Below are 13,067 nucleotides of genomic sequence, written 5' to 3'. Positions count from 1 at the left end.
AACAATTGGCCATTGATTTGGGACAACCCAGCAGTATGTCCTTACACCAATCTCCCAGACATCAGTGGCTGGTCATGTAATTCTGAGTCCCCCAGATAAAGAAAGTCTCTGTGTAGCTACTCCCTGACTAATACATGAGGATCTTAACTAGGAACCTCTTTTATTAATGCTCTACTTGGGTATTTGAAAAACATTTAGGGCCTGTTCACACTGCAGATTTTGACGTTGTTGTTCACATTGAATGCCGCGGACCCGATAGCAGCTTAGATTCTTTGAATGGACCTAAATTGCAAGCAGACACCTGCTGCGGTTTTAAGCGACATCTGTCTGAACACTGCTCCACAAAGAGACATGTCGCAGCTTTAAACCACTGACCTGCAAACTGCAGAGCTGCTCCCAAACAATGGGAGGCAGACACCACGCGGCCACCACTAGAATTTTAGCACTGTGAATACCGCAGTGTGAAAGAGCCCTTAGGGGAACTGGCCAGGCACCTTTTGGCTCTATATACACTGTGTCTCAGCCTTATGTTTGGCATATACACTGGGAGAAGCTCCTGTCATACGGGTTGGATGTATCCATTGGGCTTCATTCACCTGATGAAGACCATAAGATTGTCCTTTTGGCCCCCATCAGGGTGGTATGCAGTGGCATATCTATAGGCGACATATGCCAATGTGTACTTATACAGTGGCTTGTACATAATTCTTCCAAACATATACCACATGACATAAGGCTCTGAGGCAGTGTAGCTACTAAATTGCCTTAAACACTATAGATTACTATTCTTCAATTTAGTTTACCATTGAGAATATATAGTGCTGCCCCTTCCTTCCAAATCCAACTTATTTATTGAGCAGTTATGCTCGGTGAGAATATTACTTGAGAGAGGTATTAAGCAAAAACTTTCATAAGGTAGGGGAGTTTGGGAATTTCAAAGGGGCAGCTTTTCATGAAGGTAGGGTACCCAAAAGTTTGCAGTCATGGAAATAAGCATGTAGGTTTTATGTGTCATGTGCCCCCATACTGGTAGTTTGAAGTTGTTCTTGTTGGCTCTAAATACTTAGAGCAGCCATGGGACTAGGGAAATAGAAGACGGTACAGAAGTTAGTGTGTACAGATCCTTTCTCAGGTGTTAGCTCCTGTCAGTTAGTAATGTGTTAGTGTCTTTTCTCATGAAATAGTCAAACATTTTCTCTGATATCTATTCCTAGAATGAAGAAAGCAATGAGAAAGCAGAGGAGTCTGAAGACGACTTTGAAGAGATGAACCACTTGTTGCTTTCAGCCAGGAACTTTCCCCGCAAAGCCAGTCAAACCAGCATATTCTTGCAAGAGTGGGACATTCCATTTGAGCAGCTGGAAATTGGGGAGATGATAGGCAAAGGACGCTTTGGTCTAGTGTATCATGGACGTTGGCACGGTGAAGTGGCTATTAGGCTCATTGACATAGAACGGGATAATGAAGACCAACTGAAGGCATTTAAAAGGGAGGTGATGGCCTACCGACAGACACGACATGAGAATGTGGTACTCTTCATGGGAGCCTGCATGAGCCCTCCACACCTAGCAATCATCACCAGGTAATACAAAGTTCCGCATTCACATAAGTGTCCACAAATAATGATGAGTATATGGTCATATAATATAGATGGTTTTATCCATATTTACCTCTTCTCCTTATTATGTCACTACAGATGTTTAGATATGGTATCTCTTTTGGTCAACATTCTTTGAAATATTTTCTGGTTTATTTTATCCCAAACTGCTGCCACAAATGCAGATCACATACTGGGCTACGTTGTCTACTGGGTACTAATTTGGACAATTTTAGAATATGCTGTATTTGAAATCAGTGGGTATATCATTAAAGGAGCAGTCTAGCAGTGACCTTCCTACAGTTTTACTTTTCGGAGTATTCATTTAACACAGGGGTGCACAACGGTCGGGGGCCACATTGCCAGACTGAACCAATGACGAGGGCTGAAATAAAAATTTAAAGGGGTATTAACAACTGAAAAACTGTATTTTTGGCCGATTGAACATACGGTATTTACCATTAATGTCTGGTTACAGTTCTGGGACTCCCATCTAATGGGAAAAATACATGTGAGTAGTCACAAGACATAGACATACATGTCTGTTATCAGATGGTTGGGGGCCGCACAGAATGGTATCAAAGGCCGTAGGTTGTGCACCTGTGATTTAACATAATAATCTTCGTATAATGAATGGCTTGGCTCTTTTTGTGATTTTCAGCCAGATTAATTTCTATATGGACAGGACCCCTGTTCTCTCTATAGATGAGGGGGATCAAGTATAATGGCATATCCTATGGATGTGCCATAGATTATGAAGATGGAGATATCCATTTGCAAACCTTTTTTATTGCCCCAGTACAGTATATGCACTAAAAGATTAAAAATATTTTTCCACTTTGCGTCTACAGCTGCTATGCGGATCCGTGAGTTTCCATGATTGCAAATAAACCATGTTTCTAGTTCAAACAGATGTAGGTTCCACCAGAATCTCTTTTTTCTTGACTACAGATGATGGGAGGGGAGACATATGGAGACACGTAGATCTGCACAGGAGATGTATACACAGAATGCAGTTTCTTTCTATGTTCCTTTTGAATTTTACATTGGATTTTATCCCGGTAATATGAATGACATGGTAAATCAGGTGGTCCTTCTTAATTCCGCTAAGAATTTTATCTGGCTACCCTTTGCAAACCAAACAGCTTTTCAGTGTAGCTACATGGTGGATACATCCTTTCCCTTCAGTGTGGCTACATGGTGGATACATCCTTTCCTTTCAGTGTAGCTACATGGTGGATACATCCTTTCCCTTCAGTGTGGCTACATGGTGGATACATCCTTTCCCTTCAGTGTGGCTACATGGTGGATACATCCTTTCCTTTCAGTGTAGCTACATGGTGGATACATCCTTTCCCTTCAGTGTGGCTACATGGTGGATACATCCTTTCCCTTCATTGTGGCTACATGGTGGATACATCCTTTCCCTTCAGTGTGGCTACATGGTGGATACATCCTTTCCCTTCAGTGTGGCTACATGGTGGATACATCCTTTCCCTTCAGTGTGGCTACATGGTGGATACATCCTTTCCCTTCAGTGTGGCTACATGGTGGATACATCCTTTTCCTTGAGAGCGTTTCTGTCAAAGTAAGGCTACTTTCACACCAGTGTTTTTGCTGGATCTGTCATGGATCAGCAAAAACGCTTCCATCATAATAATACACCCATCTCATCCATTCTAAACGGATCCAGTTGTATTATCTTTGAAAATGCCAAGACAGATCAGTCTTTAAAACCATTCTAAGTCAATAGGGGACGGATCCGTTTTCTTTTGTGTCAGAAAAACCTGATCTGTCCCCATTGACTTACATTGTGTGTTAGGATGGATCTGTCTTGCTCCGCACCACATCGCGGACAGAAAAATGCTGTTTGCAGCTTTATTCTGTCTGCAATAGGGACGTAACCAAATGGAACGGAATGCATTCTGGTGCTCTCCATTCCCTTAAGTTCAGTTTTGTCTCTATTGACAATAAATGGGGACAAAACTGAAGAATTTTCCCCCCCCGCTATTGAGATCCTATGACGGGTCTCAATAGCGGAAAGGGAAAGCGCAGATGTGAAAGTATCTTAAAAGAGGTAGACATTTTAGTAGGTAAATAACTCAGTTTACTTATTTATCTGTAATTTCAGAAAATTTGAGTTATTGCTTTAACCCTTAATGAGGACTGGGGATATTCCATTACCTTTGAGTTAAAATTGTCCTTCCATCCTTATCATACATGTGTATACAAATACACATCAAGTGACCACCACACCGCCTTTGATGTTCTCCTGAGAGCGGAATGTAATGATAATTGCTCTATTCAGATCCTCATGTTATTTTTATGATTAAGGGACAATTATAGTAAGTATGCTGCGTTAACTTTATGGTACTTCATTTCATACTAAAGTTAATTTTTATGCATTTCCAGCAAATATGTTTAGACGGAATTATTATTACAGGATTGGGAATGTTTATCTATGATTCAAAGAGCCTTTCCACGTAGGAGTTATTTATACAGGAGTTTAATCAGCACTAAATACATCACTAGGGACTGTTTCAAATACAAATCACCCATAAGTGCCTTTATCATGGCTGGGAAGTTCCGGGCCAAGATATCCTGTAGTATAGCTTTTATCACTTCTGTATGGGGGGAAAAAGTGACAACCGGTCTTAAATTAAAATGGATTATAGAGTGGTGATCACTGTATAGTCCTCCTTCTTCAGTCTCCATACGGGGGTCTTTCACATTGTGCAAAATGGGTTGAATTGCTCTTTATATTTTTGGCATGACACAATATTTCATCCTTGTGTTATACCTTTTGGCATCAATAAATATATATATATATATATATATATATATATATATACTTTAGACTAGTCTAGCACTTTTTCTGTAATGTATAATGGCACAAGAGTTACTGGATCATCAAACATTTGTCAGTGCACTAAATATATGTGAAAAATAACCTGTTATGTCGTAGATATCTGCTATCTTTTTGTCAGGTTCTCCCGGGAAAATATATTAATGTCCCCATTCCTCTGCGTATGCTGAACGTGTGTTGGACTGGAAAATGCCTCTGAAGCTGTCCCTTTGGGTAAAGCCTTGGAAAGTAAGGCCTGATCAAAGGCGCACATCAAGAGCCGCTCTCATTCTGCTGAGCACAGCAGTCACATTCCCATGGCAGTTGTTTTTTGGACTGGAATCTGTAGAGAACAACCAGATTGACAGCTGCCCAAAGAAATGTCAGCTCTTTCATGTCAGGAGCAGGCATATAAATGACCACAGCCTGAGAGTTCCAGATCACAAATGTGACATCTATCTACCTGCTCTACTTTTGTCTTCATCCTCTGGGGTTAAGCATTGAGCATATACCTTGAAAGAGAGACACCTAATACTTTTTTTCACTTTGAAACTATATGTATCTACAAAATCTGAATATTTCTATACCATAAATATTACTGTACTTTTACAGGGTCATACATCTTCCTGACTAGTAGATTATTAGCGGTCAGTTGCATTTACTGCCATGACAGCTCATTTTTCCTAAAGGGGGTTTCTGAGATTTTGATATTAATATCAGAATTTCTGAAAACCCCTTTAACCTAAATAATGAACCCAAGCTACTCTTTTTATACAGCCTACTAATGTGACTCTGCTGACCAGTAAGTGCACCTACATTATGTGATAACTAGAGTTCGTTCCAACCTTGCTCATGGTGCCAGTACAGCTCTGATCCTTTTCTCCTCATCCAGATTCAGGATCAAAGTTAAACCCTATGACTCCATCCTTACAGTGGACAGTGTGCTGTCTACATTTTTTGCTGGCCCATTGAAATGAATGGGTCCACATCTGATCCGCAATTGTGGAACAAAAATACGGTCGTATGCAGGAGACATAAGGGGAATTTCTCAAAACTGATGAAGTATTGATAGGTATTGAAGTATTTCGGGTCCAGTTTGCTGAATTTTTTAAAACACTTCGGCTCGGACCAGAATCCATTATAATTGCCTTGAAAGTTGGTATATAACCCCCTCTAGCCTCCTAGGACTCATAATATTTAGGTAAACTTGTTATCTCTTTTTGTTTATTTTTTATGAATCCCCCCTCCTCCCCAAGCGGTCGGACTGCAATGGCAGCAATAGTACATAGCTATGGGAAAACACACATTTGAGGACGTTAACATGCAGTGTGATTAACCCCTTTCCGACGGCGCAGCGAGATGTGAATTGCTACGCCCGCCCAATCAGCGGCGGGGTACGGCAGTCACTGATAGCGAGACCCCTGCTGTATGCGCCGACATCGGTGAAAACACAGATGCCAGTGCATTAACCCTTGACCCTTGGTCAGCGCTGACTGCGGCACGTGCGATGTGTGGAGAGGGAGAGAGCTTCCATTGGGTCCCCGTGCTGCTGTGACGGGGACCTGATGGCAGGGAAGGCAGCCCGATGCCTTCCTTAGGCATCGTGGCTGCCTTCAGTGACAGCCTGGGAGATCCAGCCCCCTGGATCTCACAAGCACTCACAAGCAGGAAGCTGTAAGTGTATTACAGTGAGTAATACACTTACAGCCAATGCATTACAATACAGAAGTATTGTGATTCGTTGTGAAGGGGATCAGACCCCCAAAGGTTGAAGTCCCAGAGTGGGACAAAAAATAAAGTTAAAAAAATAACGTTTTACAAAAAAATATAAACATTTTCAAGTAAAATAAAAAAAGCTTCCTTTTCCCAAAATAAAGTAAAACATATTTTTTTTTTAAGATAGGGAAAAAAAGAAAAGTAGACATATTAGGTATCGCCGTGTCCGTATCAACTGGCTCTATAATAATATCACATGACCTAACCCCCTAACTAAAGTTGTACTAAAAGAACATTTTTTTGTCACCTTACATCACTAAAAGTGCAACACCAAGCGATCAAAAAGGCGTATGCCCCCCAAAATAGTACTAATCTAGCCGTCACCTCATCCCACAAAATATGAGCATAAATCCAAACTCCACTCAAACCATCCACTCATATAGGTACAAATAGAGCATCAGATTTTCCAATTATCCTCCTCCGACAACAGCTCCTGCGAAAAAAACGCACTAATAGTGAAGCACTGTGAATGCTTCTCACACGCGCTTATAGCTGATATACTCACAAGCACAAGTGGGAGTCAGGCACATCAAATGTGCTCATTGCTGTGAATTGTTTTATCGGTTTTATACTAACTTATCCTTGTGAGTATATTAAAAGGATTATTTTTTTAAAAAAAGTAAACAGCTTTAAAAAGAAGCCGCAAATGTGCTCTAAAATAGTGCTACTTTTAGTGCAATAGGATAGGTCATCAATATCAGATTGGTAAAGGTCCGAAACCCGGCACCGCTGCCCATCAGCTGGTTGAAGGGAAGGCTGCACTCGTTTACTTGCTCACCATTGACAGCGCATCAGTAAGGAGGTGTAATTACAAGCAGTCCCATTAATTTCCATGGGATGGCCCATTCCTATAAAGTAAAATAGGAAAGAGCCGTCCCATTGAAGTGAATTACACCTTCTCACCGCTACAATGTAGACGGTGAGCAGGTAAACATGCATGGAGCGCAGCCTTCTCTTCAACCAGCTGATCGTGGGGGTGCCAGGTTTCGGACCCCACCAGTCTGATATTGATGACCTATCCTGAGGATAAGTCATCAATATTAAAATCCCGGAAAAAAAAACCTTTAAGTCTCGTTCACAAATAGTTAATAAAAAAAACAGAGGTATATTTCTATGTGTCACTGCTGTTCCTCATTGAGATTAATGTAAACCATCTAGGACTCATTAGATGCTAAGCTATTATGGGATGCATTGGTATCCACAGTATCGAATTGTTTTGACTTGTGTATACACGTATGTCAATTATTTACATTCTGAATATGAAAATTTGATGGCTATCCCAAAACTAATATATATAAATAGTATCCTACACCTTTCAGTCATCAGTGCTCTGCAAATTTTAAATCCCATACATATATATTGATGGCTCCTAGATTAAGCAAAATGGGCTTCACTGAAAATCCAGGTAAATTTCTATATATTATCCCTTTAGTGCTACAGTCGGTTTTGGCATTCAAGATGCATCCAATTTTTTTTATAATATATCAAAAACATTTATTTATTGTTTAGGTGGCAATAAAAAAAAAAATTGCCACATTTGTTTGGGTTTTGTTCTTTTACGGCATTCACCAAGTAATAAAATTAATGTGTTAACCTTATTCTGTTGTTTTTTACATTTTACTTCTGCAGAATGCAAACATTGTATTTTTGTCTACAAAATTGTGCAAGAGCTTTTATCTTTATTTTTGTGGGATGAGTAGATGTTTTCATTGATATTTTGTGGTACTTTTTATAGAAACAGCAATTCTTGCATGGTTATTTTGATTTTTTTTACATCATTCACAGTGCGGGTGCCATATAATGATAATTTTATAGTTTATGTATACTGAATATATTTTTTTGTTGTTATGCCTGACAGTGTAACACTGACGAGCATCTGTGCTATGATGGCAGACCTGGGGGCCATAGTCATACAGCACCCCTCTGAGGACTTTGAGGTAGCCCCCATCATTTGTCTAACCACTTAGATGCCACTTACCATGGCATGTAAGATGTTAACTGGCTAGGACTGGAATTATTTCTGGTCATGGCCATTGCGGCATAGTGTCTACTGTGTGTAACAACTGCTCATGATGAACATGTATGTGCAGCGGGTTGCTGAAAGTACTCCCCAACAGCAACACACTATACCGCGGATGTCAGGCAGGAGTTAAAGAGGTATTTTAATTTATTCCCTCTGAAAATGGGGGACCCGTACCCCACGGAGCCCCCAAAATTAACCGAACGGCATGCATGCAGCTGCTCCATTCATTTCTATGGAAGTTCCAGAGATAGCCAAGAGATCCTGGGGATAGGGAATAACTTGTATAGCTGGAATACACCTTTAAGATTCAGCCATTGTTTGATACTATTGCATAGAAGTTTTATTTTGTAAGTGATCAAGAACAGTCATTTCCAACTTTACTACTATGGTGGAAAACCTGCAAAAGGTTTCTACATGTAGGGAAACCCTGCTCACATTTTTGTCTTCACAAAAGCCTTTTGTAGGGGTAAAACAAATCTATTTTCTGGACAACATCTGCTGAATGGTTTGGTTGCCCTCAAGCTAAACTATAAAGTGTCAGCACTTGCAGCTGCTGTCTTCTGGTGAGCTCTTGACTAGGAACCCCAGAGTTGAAGAAACAGGAACCTATGAGATGGTAGCATATAAGCCCTGTGTTTCTGGAAGGGAGTTGTGATTTAGTATTTAGAATTTAGAATTTTCAGATTTTTAAAATTTCTGTGTAGAAAAAAAGACAGAAAATCTTGTTCTTGATCTTGATATAGTTTAACCACTTCAGCCCCGCTAGGTGAAACCCCCTTCATGACCAGAGCACTTTTTACACTTCGGCACTACACTACTTTCACCGTTTATCGCTCGGTCATGCAACTTACCATACAAATGAATTTTACCTCCTTTTCTTCTCACTAATAGAGCTTTCATTTGGTGGTATTTCATTGCTGCTGGCATTTTTACTTTTTTTGTTATTAATCAAAATGTAACGATTTTTTTGCAAAAAAATGTCATTTTTCAAAAAAACGACATCCATATATAAATTTTTCGCCAAATTTATTGTTCTACATGTCTTTGATAAAAAAAAAATGTTTGGGCAAAAAAAAAAATGGTTTGGGTAAAAGTTATAGCATTTGCAAACTATGGTACAAAAATGTGAATTTCCGCTTTTTGAAACAGCTCTGACTTTCTGAGCACCTGTCATGATTCCTGAGGTTCTACAATGCCCAAACAGTAGAAAACCCCCACAAATGACCCCATTTCGGAAAGTAGACACCCTAAGGTATTCGCTGATGGGCATAGTGAGTTCATAGAACTTTTTATTTTTTGTCACAAGTTAGCGGAAAATGATGATGATTTTATTTTTTTTATTTTTTCTTACAAAGTCTCATATTCCACTAACTTGCGACAAAAAATAAAAAATTCTAGGAACTCGCCATGCCCCTCACGGAATACCTTGGGGTGTCTTCTTTCCAAAATGGGGTCACTTGTGGGGTAGTTATACTGCCCTGGCAATTTAGGGGCCCAAATGTGTGAGAAGAACTTTGCAATCAAAATGTGTAAAAAATGACCGGTGAAATCCAAAAGGTGCACTTTGGAATATGTGCCCCTTTGCCCACCTTGGCAGCAAAAAAGTGTGACACATCTGGTATCGCCGTACTCAGGAGAAGTTGGGGAATGTGTTTTGAGGTGTCATTTTACATATACCCATGCTGGGTGAGAAAAATATCTTGGTCAAATGCCAACTTTGTATAAAAAAATGGGAAAAGTTGTCTTTTGCCAAGATATTTCTCTCATCCAGCATGGGTATATGTAAAATGACACCCCAAAACACATTCCCCAACTTCTCCTGAGTACGGCGATACCAGATGTGTCACACTTTTTTTGCTGCCAAGGTGGGCAAAGGGGCACATATTCCAAAGTGCACCTTTCAGATTTTGCAGGCCATTTTTTACACATTTTGATTGCAAGGTACTTCTCACACATTTGGGCCCCTAAATTGCCAGGGCAGTGTAACTACGCCACAAGTGACCCCATTTTGGAAAGAAGACACCCCAAGGTATTCCGTGAGGGGCATGGCGAGTTCCTAGAATTTTTTATTTTTTGTCACAAGTTAGCGGAAAATGATGATTTTTTTTTTCTTCTCTTTTTTCCTTACAAAGTCTCATATTCCACTAACTTGCGACAAAAAATAAAAAATTCTAGGAACTCGCCATGCCCCTCACGGAATACCTTGGGGTGTCTTCTTTCCAAAATGGGGTCACTTGTGGCATAGTTATACTGCCCTGGCAATTTAGGGGCCCATATGTGTGAGAAGTACTTTGCAATCAAAATCTGTAAAAAATGACCGGTGAAATCCGAAAGGTGCACTTTGGTATATGTGCCCCTTTGCCCACCTTGGCATCAAAAAAGTGTCACACATCTGGTATCGCCGTACTCAGGAGAAGTTGGGGAATGTGTTTTGGGGTGTCATTTTACATATACCCATGCTGGGTGAGAGAAATATCTTGGCAAAAGACAACTTTTCCCATTTTTTTATACAAAGTTGGCATTTGACCAAGATATTTTTCTCACCCAGCATGGGTATATGTAAAATGACACCCCGAAACACATTCCCCAACTTCTCCTGAGTACGGCGATACCAGATGTGTCGCACTTTTTTGCTGCCAAGGTGGGCAAAGGGGCACATATTCCAAAGTGCACCTTTCGGATTTTGCAGGCCATTTTTTACACATTTTGATTGCAAGGTACTTCTCACACATTTGGGCCCCTAAATTGCCAGGGCAGTATAACTACGCCACAAGTGACCCCATTTTGGAAAGAAGACACCCCAAGGTATTCCGTGAGGGGCACTGCGAGTTCCTAGAATTTTTTATTTTTTGTCACAAGTTAGCGGAAAATGATGATTTATTTTTTTTCTCTTTTTTCCTTACAAAGTCTCATATTCCACTAACTTGCGACAAAAAATAAAAAATTCTAGGAACTCGCCATGCCCCTCACGGAATACCTTGGGGTGTCTTCTTTCCAAAATGGGGTCACTTGTGGCGTAGTTATACTGCCCTGGCAATTTAGGGGCCCATATGTGTGAGAAGTACTTTGCAATCAAAATCTGTAAAAAATGACCAGTGAAATCCGAAAGGTGCACTTTGGAATATGTGCCCCTTTGCCCACCTTGGCATCAAAAAAGTGTCACACATCTGGTATCGCCGTACTCAGGAGAAGTTGGGGAATGTGTTTTGGGGTGTCATTTTACATATACCCATGCTGGGTGAGAGAAATATCTTGGCAAAAGACAACTTTTCCCATTTTTTTATACAAAGTTGGCATTTGACCAAGATATTTTTCTCACCCAGCATGGGTATATGTAAAATGACACCCCGAAACACATTCCCCAACTTCTCCTGAGTACGGCGATACCAGATGTGTGACACTTTTTTGCAGCCTAGATGCGCAAAGGGGCCCAAATTCCTTTTAGGAGGGCATTTTTAGACATTTGGATCCCAGACTTCTTCTCACGCTTTAGGGCCCCTAAAAAGCCAGGGCAGTATAAATACCCCACATGTGACCCCACTTTGGAAAGAAGACACCCCAAGGTATCCAATGAGGGGCCTGGCAAGTTCATAGAATTTTTTTTTTTTTTGCATAAGTTAGCGGAAATTGATTATTTTTTTTTTTTCTCACAAAGTCTCACTTTCCGCTAACTTAGGACAAAAATGTAAATCTTTCATGGACTCAATATGCCCCTCAGCAAATACCTTGGGGTGTCTTCTTTCCAAAATGGGGTCAGTTGTGGGGTGTTTGTACTGCCCTGGCATTTGAGGGTCTCCGCAATCATTACATGTATGGCCAGCATTAGGAGTTTCTGCTATTCTCCTTATATTGAGCATACAGGTAATGAGATTTTTTTTTCCGTTCAGCCTCTGGGCTGAAAGAAAAAAATGAACGGCACAGATTTCTTCATTCGCATCGATCAATGTGGATGAAAAAATCTCTGCTAAAAAAAAAAAATGGAGGGGAAAGGCGTCTGCCAGGACATAGGAGCTCCGCCCTACATCCATACCCACTTAGCTCGTATGCCCTGGCAAACCAGATTTCTCCATTCACATTAATCGATGTGGATGAATAAATCATTGCCGGGATTTTTTTTTTTATATATATATATATATATATATATATATATATACAAAGTGCTTGCCAAAGCATAGGAACGCCGCCTCCTCCTCAGCTCGTATGCCTCGGCAAACGTATCTGTCACTGCATAGGAGAAAATCCCGTCTTGCAGCGCCGCATACACCGACTTGCGTGTAATCTGACAGCAGCGCAATGCTTCTGTCAGAATGCACATCGGTGCTGCAGCTAGTAGATCGGTTGGTCCACCTGGAAGGTAAAAAAAGAAAAAAAAAAAAAAAAAAGAAAAAACCAGGCCGCAACGCAATAATTTTATTAACTTTGCAACAGAACATATAAACTTTAACTTTTTTAACTGAACATTAACGTGTTTGCTTACTGGTGTGTTTTTTTTTTTTTTTACCTTTATAGAACAAACCTCTCCTTCCCCATGGGTCAATGTGCAAAGCGCAAATCGCCCAAAGATGTGGTGAAGTGCGTTATGCACTTTGTCCCATGTGAAAGGAGACGTTTGCAGCAGCAGTGAGTGAATGGGCCCTAATAGCCCTGTGTGCCTGTCCTGGTGAGATGATCCCTATGCTAATAGTGTACCTGTGAGTGGTACTTCCGGAAACACTCTCCAAAGCATAGGGCAGGGTGGTCCGGACAGTCAGGACAGAAATAGCGGGTGTCACGCCTTATTCCACTCCTGCAACAGACACGACATCTTTTTCGGGGTGACTGTTGGG

At 40.6% G+C, this 13,067-nt stretch overlaps 1 protein-coding gene across 1 annotated transcript in view; it reads left to right on the top strand.

Moving 5' to 3' along the window:
* Positions 1-13,067, top strand: part of KSR2 (kinase suppressor of ras 2) — a 569,936-nt gene that overhangs the window by 442,115 nt on the left and 114,754 nt on the right. Inside the window, exon 14 of the mRNA XM_044290777.1 lies at positions 1,215-1,582. Within this exon, the coding sequence (XP_044146712.1) occupies positions 1,215-1,582 (368 nt within the window). The remainder of the gene's footprint in view (positions 1-1,214; positions 1,583-13,067) is intronic.

The sequence above is a fragment of the Bufo gargarizans genome, chromosome 1 (assembly GCF_014858855.1).
Source record: "Bufo gargarizans isolate SCDJY-AF-19 chromosome 1, ASM1485885v1, whole genome shotgun sequence".
NCBI lineage: Eukaryota > Metazoa > Chordata > Amphibia > Anura > Bufonidae > Bufo > Bufo gargarizans.
This window is presented reverse-complemented; position numbering and strand designations above follow the sequence as displayed.